The sequence below is a fragment of the Hipposideros armiger genome, unplaced genomic scaffold (genome assembly GCF_001890085.2).
Source record: "Hipposideros armiger isolate ML-2016 unplaced genomic scaffold, ASM189008v1 scaffold_112, whole genome shotgun sequence".
Lineage (NCBI taxonomy): Eukaryota > Metazoa > Chordata > Mammalia > Chiroptera > Hipposideridae > Hipposideros > Hipposideros armiger.
In genome coordinates, this window is record NW_017731462.1 from 2044564 (window position 1) to 2057169 (window position 12606).

Consider the following 12606-nt stretch of genomic DNA (forward strand, 5'->3'; position numbering starts at 1 on the left):
TTATGGGCTCATGTCATATTTCAGTTTCCTTCCTGTCTCCTACTCTCTCTCCTCCCTCTGTCTCCCTGTCTCTCTCTCTGTCTCTTTGTCTCTCTCTATCTCATGACCAATCTTGAGCTTGATAGTGTGATTCCAGACACTTCAGATGCTGCTTGATTAGCTTAGCTGGTTACATTATAGTTAGCCCAGGTAGTTAACTATCCAAATTACCAAGCTAACAAAGCATACCACATGTGGAAGCCAATCTAAAACTGTGTCATTTTTTCAGAGGACCACCAGATATTTAGGGAACAAATGAACCGCAAAATTATTTCCAGACATGTGTGTGTATGTGTACGTGCCCTTAAATTTTCATGTATAAGAGACAGATTTACAGATTTCCAGGAAAATTAATCAAACTTCATGAAATAACCTAATGATCAGCATGCCATAATGTAACTTCCATTCAATTATAAAGGTTAAATAAAGTTATTTTTCTTGAATATGTTGAATATTTTTTCTTGATATATGTGAAAGTTATATACATGTTTCCAGCTATTTTGTATATATTTATATATAATTAGATACAAGTTTTCTATGGCATCTCTTCTTGTATAAGTTAGGAAATATGACAGAATTTATTTAAACTACTTATTTGGAACTAGTGGACGATTATTAGCTGGAAGCATGGTATAAACACAATAAAATAACTCATTTTTGATGTATATTTAATACACTTCTATATTTTTATATTAATATGGACTCTTCCATACGATTTTTACAGAAAAACGAAACAAGGTTTTTACAAAAAAATCAGAAAACACAGAACAAAAGTAAAATGTAAAAAAAAATTACAATATGACTACAACTCCGCAACAAATGAATTTTAACTTTCATATTCACCCTAAAGTATGTTTCAGCTATATTTAATTTTATTTACTTTTTCTCAGTAATATCCTTATCACTTCAAAAATACCATGAATAAAACATTTCAAATTTTTGGTATAAAAGATTCTTTTACATGTCATAGTGAAGAGAATATCAGAATCCACTGCCACAGTAAAACACATAGAAAACAATATGAACAACAGAGATAATTCAAGGAAAATTAATTAGCAATATACAGTATGCTTAGAAATGAATGAGTGTTCAAAATTTATTGAAAGATGACAATTATTTTGTACCACAAGGTCTACTAATAGTCTATTTTTCTTCATTTTCTTTTTTACTTTTTTTAGCTCTCTAAATAGCTCAAAAGTTAACACAATTTTGAGTGTCTTCACTGTTCTACCCCCTCTACACCAGAGGGCAGGCAAGCAGCAAGAAGAGAAACTGAAATTTTTATCACACCAGCTTGCACTTAAGTATTTTGAATAAAAAGATTAGTGAAAGAAAATTTGGAAGTACTGAACTGGCCAGAAATGCATTGGGAAGGATCCACTCTACCCCTTTCCATATTGTCATGATTAATAAATAACATGAATCAATGCCCATTTCCTTTCTCAACCAAAACTGGTTTAAATACATTGGTTAAAAACAAGTCTATACTATACAGGAATAAAACTTGAATCAGCGCTTAAAAACAATATTAATTTTTAAAATAACTTTTAGTGACCTTCAATAGTGAGCTTAAATAATTTTTGTTTTCATCACTTAAACCATGAATCATTCAACTCAGTATAATGATTTAATTTACTGTCTATTAAGCTTAACTCAATTTTCATTACCTAAACCTCTTTCATTTCACTGACATTTTGAAATAAATTTTCTATGTTGTTTCCAACAAAAACTTAGATATATATAAGTGCATATATAAGCAGCATAAAACTCAATCATTAATAAAATGTTGGGATACGTGCCTAAATTCTTTTGAAAAGTAAGAAAATACAAATACAACTTTAATTCAAAAATACCAAAGCAAAAATCACATGTATTAAAAGAGAAGAGTAGACTTTCTATTATTAACGGTGATATTACCTGCACAGGACTCTTTCTCCGAGAATGTCAGGAGTCAGAGGGGGGAGGGGCAAAGGGCAAGGGAAGGTGCTGGTGGTGTTTCTGGGCATGCTTTGGAGGGAGGTAAAATATCAGGTGAGGAACCAAGATCAGGTATGGTCACCGAGCAGTGGACCCAGACTTGATCAAGGTATAGGGCAAAATAGACAAAACAATTCAAACCCTAGCCTAGCTACTTCCTTGCTCTGTGGCCTTAGCAAGTCACTTAAACTTCCTTACAGAGGATATGGAGAGTGGCAGCACTCATTGGTTTGCTTTGAGAACTGGATGAGATATTCCAAGTAAAACACCGACCACAGTTCCTTGCACATAGTAAGAATGAATAGCAGTAAATTGTTGTTTTCTGTACTGCTGAAGCTTACTATTCAATTTTTTTGTTTTCATTCTTTAGGTTTTTCTTTTTTCTACATCAAATGCTTTTGTTCCTTTGGTCCCTACTCCTTCATCTCCTATACCTTTCTACGTCTTTTCCTTTTCTTCTTCCCCTATATTCTTTCTCTCTTCCTGATTCTCTCTTCCTCTTCAATTCCCTTTTCCATGGCTTCATTTTACTTCCTTTTATTTTCCCTTTCTTTCTAGATTCATCAATGTGAACAGAAAGTCTCTGAAAATATAGAGCCTTTTGGTTTAAAAAACACTGAAAGTTTGTTCCAGGCTGACTAAATATACTTAGTTTTCTTTTTCCTTGTGGTACATTCATTTATTTAGCCCAAAATCATCAAATCCATTCCATCTACATAACACAGTGGCCCAGTGCACTTGATGTGCCCTCAATAAAATAACAATGTTGCTGGTGGGACAAATCATCTACACGTGGAACACGGTGAGCCAAATCAACCACATATGGAAAACCAAAAACAGTACATGAAAACAATAAAATAGATGTCACAATGCCACATATAATTGTCAAATATAAGCAAGTCCTAGGTAGGAGTGCATGGGAGGAAAGATTACTATGGGTAATCAACCACAATATTTTATGGAAAACATAAGCACCCAAACCAGGGAGACAGTTTTTCATTTCAGTGGTTCATTATTGACATTACTGAGTAGGTTAAGAAAAACACATTTAGTTTTAAAATGTTGGAGATGGGCTGGCTCTCTATAGAAAGGAGGGCTTTTATCAAAAAATATTTCTACATGTTTCCATTTACTGACAATTGTTTCTCTTTTCACCATACTCACACATCCACATTACCACATCACTCAGGTTCTGCAGGATAATCATGTTTTCAACATTTTACATCCTAAAAGCCCTGCCACGAGACCCCCAAAACGCCTGGATAAAAAGTAGAGGTGGCAATCGTTCAAGTGTTTTATTGTAGGAGATCACAGAATATGACTTGAGCAAATCATGAAAAGATTAAATATTCCATAAATGTGAACAGACAACATATACATTTATATTTCTTTCTTTGTAGGTAACTAATACAGAATTACAAGCCTGAGTGAGCAGAATAATTGATTATGATAGCAAATATAGTTCTTCGGACATCACATTTATACTCTTTAAAGGTAAAACAGCAGCTAGCCTTTCCCTCAGGTTTTAATACGCTTTTGAATTTGGAGAAACACAATAAAAATGTTCAAATAAATTTAAAATCTTTGAAAATACTCTAAACATAACATGAGTATAGGTTGTTTAATAAAAGTATCAAGATAAGAGAGAAGAAACTCGACAAGCAAGTAGCCACGATGTGTGAAGATAATTTAACATCAAACTGAATCTGTATTCATAAAACAGCATAATCACAGCTGATAGAATGATTAAAAATTAAAGATATCTCCATATTTTAAAATACTTAATGTGTCTGTTTAAATCCACATTGTTGGAAAAGAAACTGAACCATGGTGTCTGACAATCATGTCAGAGACGCAACGAGGACTTGGCAGGCTGCCAAGCCAGGAGCTGCGGTTTTACTCAGTGACGTTTCTATCAAGGCTCCGCTTCACAGGGTTGATCTAATCAAAGCCGATGTTCAACTTGCCCCCACACCAAAACTTACTCTAGGGTTTCGCAAAGCACTCCCAAGACAGCTTGATGTGTAAAGCTACTTTGAACACTCATATATGTGAAGAAGAGAAGCGACAATGAAGCCAGACAGATCAGAAACCAAATGATCACGTCCATGCTACTCTTTTGCCCTAAAGAAAAACCTGAAAAGAATTTAGGATCTCTCTTGTTTCTAAACCTTTTTGTTAAAGGATAGCTTAAAGTGTGGATTGACCTAAAAATACAAATAAAGGGGGAGGTTATGGGGGGGCAAAAAAGTGTATACACAGGACTTGTATTCATCTTTTGTTATCAATATTTATTGAGTATTACAATATTAACACAGTTTTTTTCCTTTCTTATAATGTGTATACATTTTTGGGCCACCCTCTGATATTGCTATTTTAAATGTTTAAACATTTGAGGCATAGAATACATAGAATACATACATATTTTTAAAACAACTTAGAATACACTATTATCAACTACTATCATCACCAACAAACTTAAAGGTCTATCTCTGATGAAACAATTTGGAACAATGATAACCAGCAACAAAATGAATTAAGATAAAATCTGAATATGAGAAAGCCATTATAGAGTTTTAAGGAAAAAAACAACAACTAAATAAACAACTGTTCAAAACCAACAGTGCTATCTACATGGTTTTGTTTACATTTATGTGTTATGCTTCATAGAAAAGTTTTCTAAGACAAATAACCAAAAATGGCTTACTGAATTTTTTAATTATTTAGTGAATTACTAAAATATGCTTGTCTTCGTTTCTGAGTGTATATTTTACCTTGCTAAAACAATGTGTAACCTTCTGGATCAAAAGTGAATGATTCAGTAAGACCATTTTCAAAACATTCATTTCTTCTACTATCTAAATCATTACTTTATACTTTAAAATATTTTTGCACTTTTCAAAACTGTATTTGCAAGAAAGCAACCTTGACTTTTCTAAGCTGTGAATTTACAGTTATGTGTCATAGATAGCAGAAGAATTCAAAAAGTCAAAACTACAAATGATTAAATTATACCACAAGGACTTTACACAGCCACAACACTTGAATTTAATCATGACAATGCTGGGGAATGTGCAGAGGCAAGCACACAGATATACCCCAACACATCTACAACACAAAAGTTAAAACCATATCTGTAAAAAAAAGTCGTTTAAAAGTAACCTCACTTATACACTGCCGGGACAGCTAGGCTAAACTATTCATTTCCTTGACATGTGATGGTTGTGCATAAAGTATTTGACCCCTCTTGCATTGTTCTATTTCACCCTCTATGCCAAGAAAGACTAAGTTCTATCATTTTTGCGTGTGTGTGTGTGTGTGTGTGTGTGTGCCAGGATTGGTTTAACTGATCTTGCTTACATTTTCTAGATGGGGAAAACAGCCTTTGTACGATATAAAGCTTCTCCCACTGCTCACTTTTGATTTCTGAACGCTTGATAGATCGTTGCCAGGTTCCCTTGGAGGAGACATGAGGAGGAGGCACAGAATTGCTAGGGGTTTCCACTAAAAAGACCAGCACCCTAGGCAGCACTAATCCTGCACCTGTGATGTGTTATTCAGCAGTTAAGAAATGCAGTCCAGACTGTGGTTGCCTAATACAGCTCAGCTGTTTTCCTCAGTACTCCCTTTGATTATAAACTGGCAAGAGAGATTATTCCGGTCAGGCATTGAGCTATGTTCAGGATACATGGCATATGACAGTGGAAAGGTAAAAGAGAAAGGAAACTTTAGAATCAAAAAATAAATAAAAAGAAAGAAAAGAAAAAAAGTCACTGACCACAGTGTATTATGTAACATTTCCAGATGGGTAAAAGCTGCTTCTGATTATAAGCAAGGCAGAAAAAATATATGACATTTAAATATCTAGAAATCTATTTTTTATATTACCCTTTGACATTCAGAATGGTATTTCAACATGCGATTCTTAAGCTTATTTAAAAAATAAGCACAATTTCACAAAGTGATCAGCTACATAAACATTTAAAAATATTTCTTTAAAGGGGTTTACCTATACTAAATGTCTAACTTCTTTTATGATGTGGAACCTTTCAAAATGTTGGGAAAACTGAAAACCAAATGATCACCATTAATTTTATCTTTTTATTATATCCACCATATCACTTGACTTGACTCATTAAAATTTTTTATGTGAAGTTTATATTTCAAACACAACTATTCTATTAACCATGTATGTTTAAATCAGCATAAAAGATTTATTTTAGCCTAGCATAAAATTGCTAACAAGTCCAAATTGATTTAAGAAATATTTATCATACACAAGGCTGTCTACAAGCACTTTGGTTTCACAGAGGTGAAGTGGTCATTATGTTCACAAACCTTAAAGTCTAATTGGGGAAAGTGGAATAGAAGTTACCTTTTCATTGTTGTTCTTTTCTCGTAAAATGGATGCTGACCATTCCTTCACATCAAAACTTTCCCTCTCTTTCCTTTAACACTCTCTATAAACACAAAACCATCTGTCTCCCAGGCCAGTATCCATGCCATTTCAAATAAATAATCTAAAACATTATCCAAAAAACAGATACCCTTCCCTAATAGCAGATGGTTAAAAAACATCAAAAATTTCATTTATATAATCAAAAAGATGAAATGAAGAAACTATATCAATTTCAAAATGTAAATATAATTTAAATGTATAAAGAAAATGTTTAATATTTTAAGTTATTTTTTTTGTTTTCATTGATCAGATACTAATTACCTGTTAAGCTGAGCAGCCTATAAAAAATGTTGTTAGAAAAATTCCATATGACATATATTAGGAGCAATAGGGTCCAAAGAAATTACTATGTTCATAAAAACATTCTCTCTCATCAGAATTTGACAAGTCTTATAGCTTTCTCATATATTCAGACATCCATCCGGACATTAGTATTAGAGAGAATACTGTATTCAAAGTTTCAAATAACACTCTGAGGTCAAATGAAGGAGGACCCAGATTTAGGAAGTATGCCACAAAATGTTATATTAATATTCTAACTATAATATTTCCATAATCTCGTTTGTGCATCCAAATAAAAACAGCATGGTTGAATTGGGTCCTGGGTATGTATATGATTAGCTATAATATACAGACTCTTGATATTTTAAGACGAAAAAAAATTATTTTTCTGAAATTATACTTAATTGGCCATTAAAATAGTGCTGAGACTCAGAGCCACCATCCACTTGCTTTGATTTATAGGAATAAGGTTGCCAAAGGACAATCTTGCTGACTTTTGGGCAGAAACATTGAGGAAAGGTCTGAATTGAGACTATGTTATTATAATGATTGTGTTATCTGAAATCTGGGTCTGGCACACTTTAGAACATTCTGGCCCGATGATGTTCAAGCTGTCCCTTTTTTGATAAACAAATGGCTTCAAAATGGCGTTCAAAACGTTCTCTAAAGCAGTCTTATTTTTTTTTTAATTGTATAAAACCTAGAAGACTCAGTGACCCAGGCTCTGAACAGCCTTATTGATCTTACCTTTAAATTTTCATAATCCAATTTACATCTCTTCATTTATGTCAATAATGTACCCACCCATATTCTAAGGTCAAAATGTTTCCTTCCTCCTCTTTTTAATAATCATGAATATGGGACCTCACAATAAACAACAACAATAAAAACAAACAAACAAAAAAAAACCCTGAATTTAAGATGCTACATGAAAAATAGTAACTTGTCATAAACTCTTTCCTCAAGGCGTTTCTGTGTTTTGAGTCATACCAACATAAGGCGGATGTATCTGGGTATGCTATGTTTTTTCACCCCGAAATATTTTGATAAGTTGGGTATATGATCTTGAATTTCAATATCAGAATAAAAAGGTAAAAAATATATACTTAAATCATGTTCCATTTAAATAACCAATGTGCTCCCAAACAATAATAATACTAATATGAGAGCAAAGGATAATGCTATTTGAAATGGCCATTTCTTCTTCTTTTTTTTTTTTTTTTAGCTGAGCCATCCTGCCACCTGTTGGCAGCTCAGCGGCAGCTCAGCTCGGGCGGGGAATTGAACTGCTAGTTGCTCAGAGCTCACACTCTTGAGCAAGCTCTTAACTAACTGAGCCACTTAGCCAGCCTTTAAGTGGCCATTTCAGTTAGAAAGTTTTCCACATTCATAAAAGACATAGACATCAAACAAAATATTTTACCAAAATGTAAGAGCTGGTACTTCAGCCATTAAGAAACCATTCTCTTCATTTACCTTCAAAAATGCCCTATTCTTTTTTACCTAAAATACCAGAAAACAATTTGGTATGGGAATCAGGAACTCTTCTTATTTCATGAATTAGGGCATAGTTGTTTCTTGTTTTGCTTTGTTTTGTTTTCCCTATGGAAAGAGCATGATGATCTTTCAGAATGAATAAGCCCGCTTTATGATAAATGGTTACCAAAATTATTTATTTTCTCTCCATCTTTCTTGGCAGAGTAAAAATATGTGCTTTCATCATTCAAACTATAGTTCCTATTTGGTAGTAAGATGAAAATTTCCTAGTGGCTCCCCTTCTCCATCATGAAGTCAAGGAGCCTGACCAGAGAAGTATTAAATGTGTGCTAATTGTTTAGACAGATAATCTCGAATCAAACAAACAACTCTAACGGCTATTTCTAAAAGATTTTCACACATCCCTTAGACTGCAGCACTTTGTGACAGCTTTTGTGCATGTTAAAATCATGGTAAAGGACATACTTCTCTTCCCGTTTCATACCAATAAGGGGAAAAAAGCCAATAGGCGCCATCCTGAACCCACTCCCCCTCCGCCCTCCCCCAGCTGTGCCAGGCAGGCAGGCCTTTGTGGAGTTCAGTGTCTCCTCACCAGCAAGAAAGTATAAGCAGAGAGATCATTAGTTATGACATGTAGACGCTAGCAGATAGTGTTGACTCACTTTAGGAACTATTAAACTATAAACAGTGTGCTGAAAGCCATTTATCTGCATTTTAGGATAAACAGCAGAAGCTTCTCAATTAAATAGATTGCAAAGAATAAGTTGCTGATGCCAAAGCAAGTGCAAGTTAATGTTGAAAAGAAAAATCGGTGAATTTAATAAAAACAGAAATAGGATCCCAAGGATGCTGAATAATGAAAACATTAAACATTTTATTTTATAATATAAATCTAATATATACATATATATTATAACCTATATTTTAAAAGCCCAACAGTTATCAAAGTTATTGGCAGAGCAGTTTGAGTTCAAAGGAAATTTACCGATACTTGATAGATATTTTCTTTTATATAACAACGTTTACAGTAATACTGATGCTGTGCAAATGTATATTATTAAGGAAAGCTTTATTATCTATCACTATGAAAAGGAAAAGTTCAGTTTTCTTTATCAGCGTTATTACTGCTGCTCACAAACAATTTAACTATTTTGAAAATTTCTAAAATGACTCCTCTCAAGAAAAAGAAACACATGAGTGCTATTTTACATGATAGATAGATAGATAGATAGATAGATAGATAGATAGATAGATAGATGATATACATCTATCTTAGCATGTTAAAATGTTTTAAGAAAAACGTTAATCTATCATGGAACCCTGGAGGTTTTATTACACAGTTGATTGGAAGGATATAAGATAAAGCAAGGTTCTTACTTCAAGTACCATATACAGGTAAAACACTAAATTTAGAACTTATTTTTCCTACTTGTCAGAAAACAAATTAAAACCTGCTCTTTTTTTTCACACTTCCAGATGTCAGAAGCTTTTCAAAACAATTCTGAGGTCAGAGAAGAGAACACACAGGTGTGTGTTATGTCAACTACTGAAAGCCGCTGAAGGTTAGCCTGGAATCTGATCCCTCTACCAACACATTCTTGTGGGCATTACAAACACTCCCTGATACACTAACGCTGACTACTTTGAAAAAAACACCCCAAATCTCATTAGATCTATTTTTTAGCAGCATTGTACAAAGGCATCTCTGCTAGTAACATCAACCCCACTGCCACCTCTTAGTAAACCATTACTGGTTTCTCCAATATCACCTCTCCTATTCCGTTTCACTGATAATGTAACAGGTGGAACCACAATAAAATATTCACTATCAACATACATAAGTTTTTGTCGCATCATGAAAACTATGACAACCCACAAAAAAATGAAATGTTAGGATATCAGTCACAAATGCTTAAGAGGAACTCCTTCACAGTAAGGTCGGTCCACTTGGTCTTGGGAAAACCATTATATATTTTCACTGCAGGGACAGAAAGATGGGAATAGTACATTAAATCTGAAATTACCAGTGCTTACCCTAAAAAACGGTGCAGTCATTCAAACTCTCTATGAAACACAAACAACAACTTAAACATGACATGTTCTTAATTTATAAAAACAATAGTGGCTGGAAGGAAATTCTTGCCATTAAAAAACTGGGCTCCCAATCATGATTAGAAAAATTCTGCCTACCAGCAAAATGACCTCATATTGATAGATTTCTTGTTTCTTAATGATCCAGAATAATCACATTAAAAATGTGATTCAGTATTTATATAATCCTTTCTTTTTACACATATACACACTCCACAAATATGAACACAGCGAGGATCCACAAGGAACAAATTATTCCCACAAACCCCGCCTCTTCTCACCAAATGTTCCTGGTATTTTCCAAACCAAAAAAAAATGTCTCATTACTGAATAACCCGCCAGCTAATGTTAAAAACTACCGAAACTTTAAAAACATTTTTCCTGTGCTTGCTTCAGCAGCACATATACTAAAACATTTTTCCTTTCTCTTCTTCTCAGTCCATCACCCAGTCCCTGGACGCTCATTCCTGGAACAACAGCTATTGCTCAGAGCAGGGCACAACGCGGCACTCAGTGCAGTACTGGGAGCGGCTGAGAAATTTACTTGTAGATTTCATATCTACACATTGTCAAGTCTCTCAGCTTTACTTTTCTCTTCAGTAGAAAGCAAACCCAGAGACCTTCACTACCAATATTCCACATGTGTGGGGAGTACAGGGGCAGGGGTCTCTCTCTACTCGAGTGTATGTGCAGAACATGCTTTTTGGACCTGAAATCCTTCTCTGCCTTCCTTCTTCAGTTGTTTCCCAGCCCCCAATGGCTTCTCAAAAACCTCAATATTCCTGAAGACCCAGATGTCTCCTTTCTTCCTCCCCACTCCCACTGAGAAGAGAGGAAACACCAGGTGTGACATGTCCTTGAGTGCCCCCTCCACTCAACACACACCTCCTAACTGTGAACCTTAATCCTTGCTTGTCATCTTAGGGGCACTCCCCTGCCATTAGTCTGCCAGATCCCATCTCTACTCACACACCCAGGGCCACAGCCTCTCTCACAGAGGATGCTTTGCTTTCACGGGTTATGAGCAGAGAGTAGTTTTCCCAGCCTAGATCAGCCCATCTGACGAAGGGCTCAGGACCAAGAGAAAATGCGTGTATTGGGAAGAAAGGGAAAAGGAACCTTGAAAGAAAAACCTGAGATGTTTACGCCTGTGCCTCTTTATCAAAATGTAGTAACTTGAAAAAAAATGTAGTAACATATACAAAACACAACCAAGCACCGACTCTTATAATAAGCCAAGTCACACATGTAACAGGATAACTAGACTCCAAACAGGTGTAGGAATCATGATTTCTAGCCTTAGCTATGCTACTGTCTTGGAAACCTCCAAAATGTTTTGTTTGGAAAACCAGCATAGCAATGACTTACCAAATAAGGCTTAGGCAAGAAACATAGGTTCTCAGGATATGTTTGTGGAAGGAATACCAATGAATCAATTAGCTCACTAGAAAAGACAGCCAAACATACCTGTCCAGATTAGAAATGGGGTGTGAAGGAAATGACCCTGAGTCAACACCATGATCTGGTCATGCCACACGGTGATCCTTTCCCCATGACCACATTCCCTGGATGGGTAACAAAGAGAGTGATAATGGGTGTTTCCAAAGAAAGGAATCAATCGTGTGCAGAAAGTAGTGGCTGCTCCGGTAACCAAAACATTCCCAAACACTGTAACATGTGAGACCTCTAGCTACTTCCAACTACTTCCCTGACCTAATAAAGAATTTGGGAAAAGGACACCTAACCTCCTATTTCCTAAGATCATACATAACCATTCAGGGACAGGAGGAATAAAAAGAAATCCAAGTCTGCCCGGCTACAAACACAGGAAATCATTCACCACTAAGTAAATATGTCTTTATGTATTAGATATGGATGTATACATGGGTATCCATGACTTTACCCACCTAATTTCAAGCAGATTTGAAGACTGACATCTACATTTACATATTTAGGGAATATCACAGATATAGAATTATTTATGCTTGTGAGTTACATTAATGATGTAATGGGAAAGACATCTGAATAGACTGAAAAAAGACCATATTATATTAAAGAAAGGAAAAAAATGACAGGACAAAAAGCCAAAAATGAACAGCAGCTATAAATTTCCAAAATTAAATGACCATATTCGAGTAGTCTGCAAATAACTTTAATTTCCCTTGAGCTTATTTACACAAACTATAGTTAAATAAAGGTTTAGTTTTACTCTGATACAGCGTATTAACTCAATCGATTAAGTTTATGTTTTTCATTCTTCT

The 12606-nt window shown here is 34.7% G+C and overlaps 1 protein-coding gene across 8 annotated transcripts in view; it reads right to left on the bottom strand.

Moving 5' to 3' along the window:
* Positions 1-12606, bottom strand: part of BMPR1B (bone morphogenetic protein receptor type 1B) — a 408951-nt gene that overhangs the window by 68555 nt on the left and 327790 nt on the right. The window contains exon 1 of one of the 8 annotated variants that reach the window (XM_019647509.1): positions 11813-11871. The exons of 6 other annotated variants lie outside the window; for them this stretch is intronic. In XM_019647509.1, the coding sequence (XP_019503054.1) occupies positions 11813-11864 (52 nt within the window). In that variant the 5' untranslated portion in view covers positions 11865-11871. Of the gene's footprint in view, positions 1-1956; positions 2026-11812; positions 11872-12606 lie in introns of those variants that run through there. One more of the 8 variants, XM_019647513.1, reaches the window with a different exon arrangement.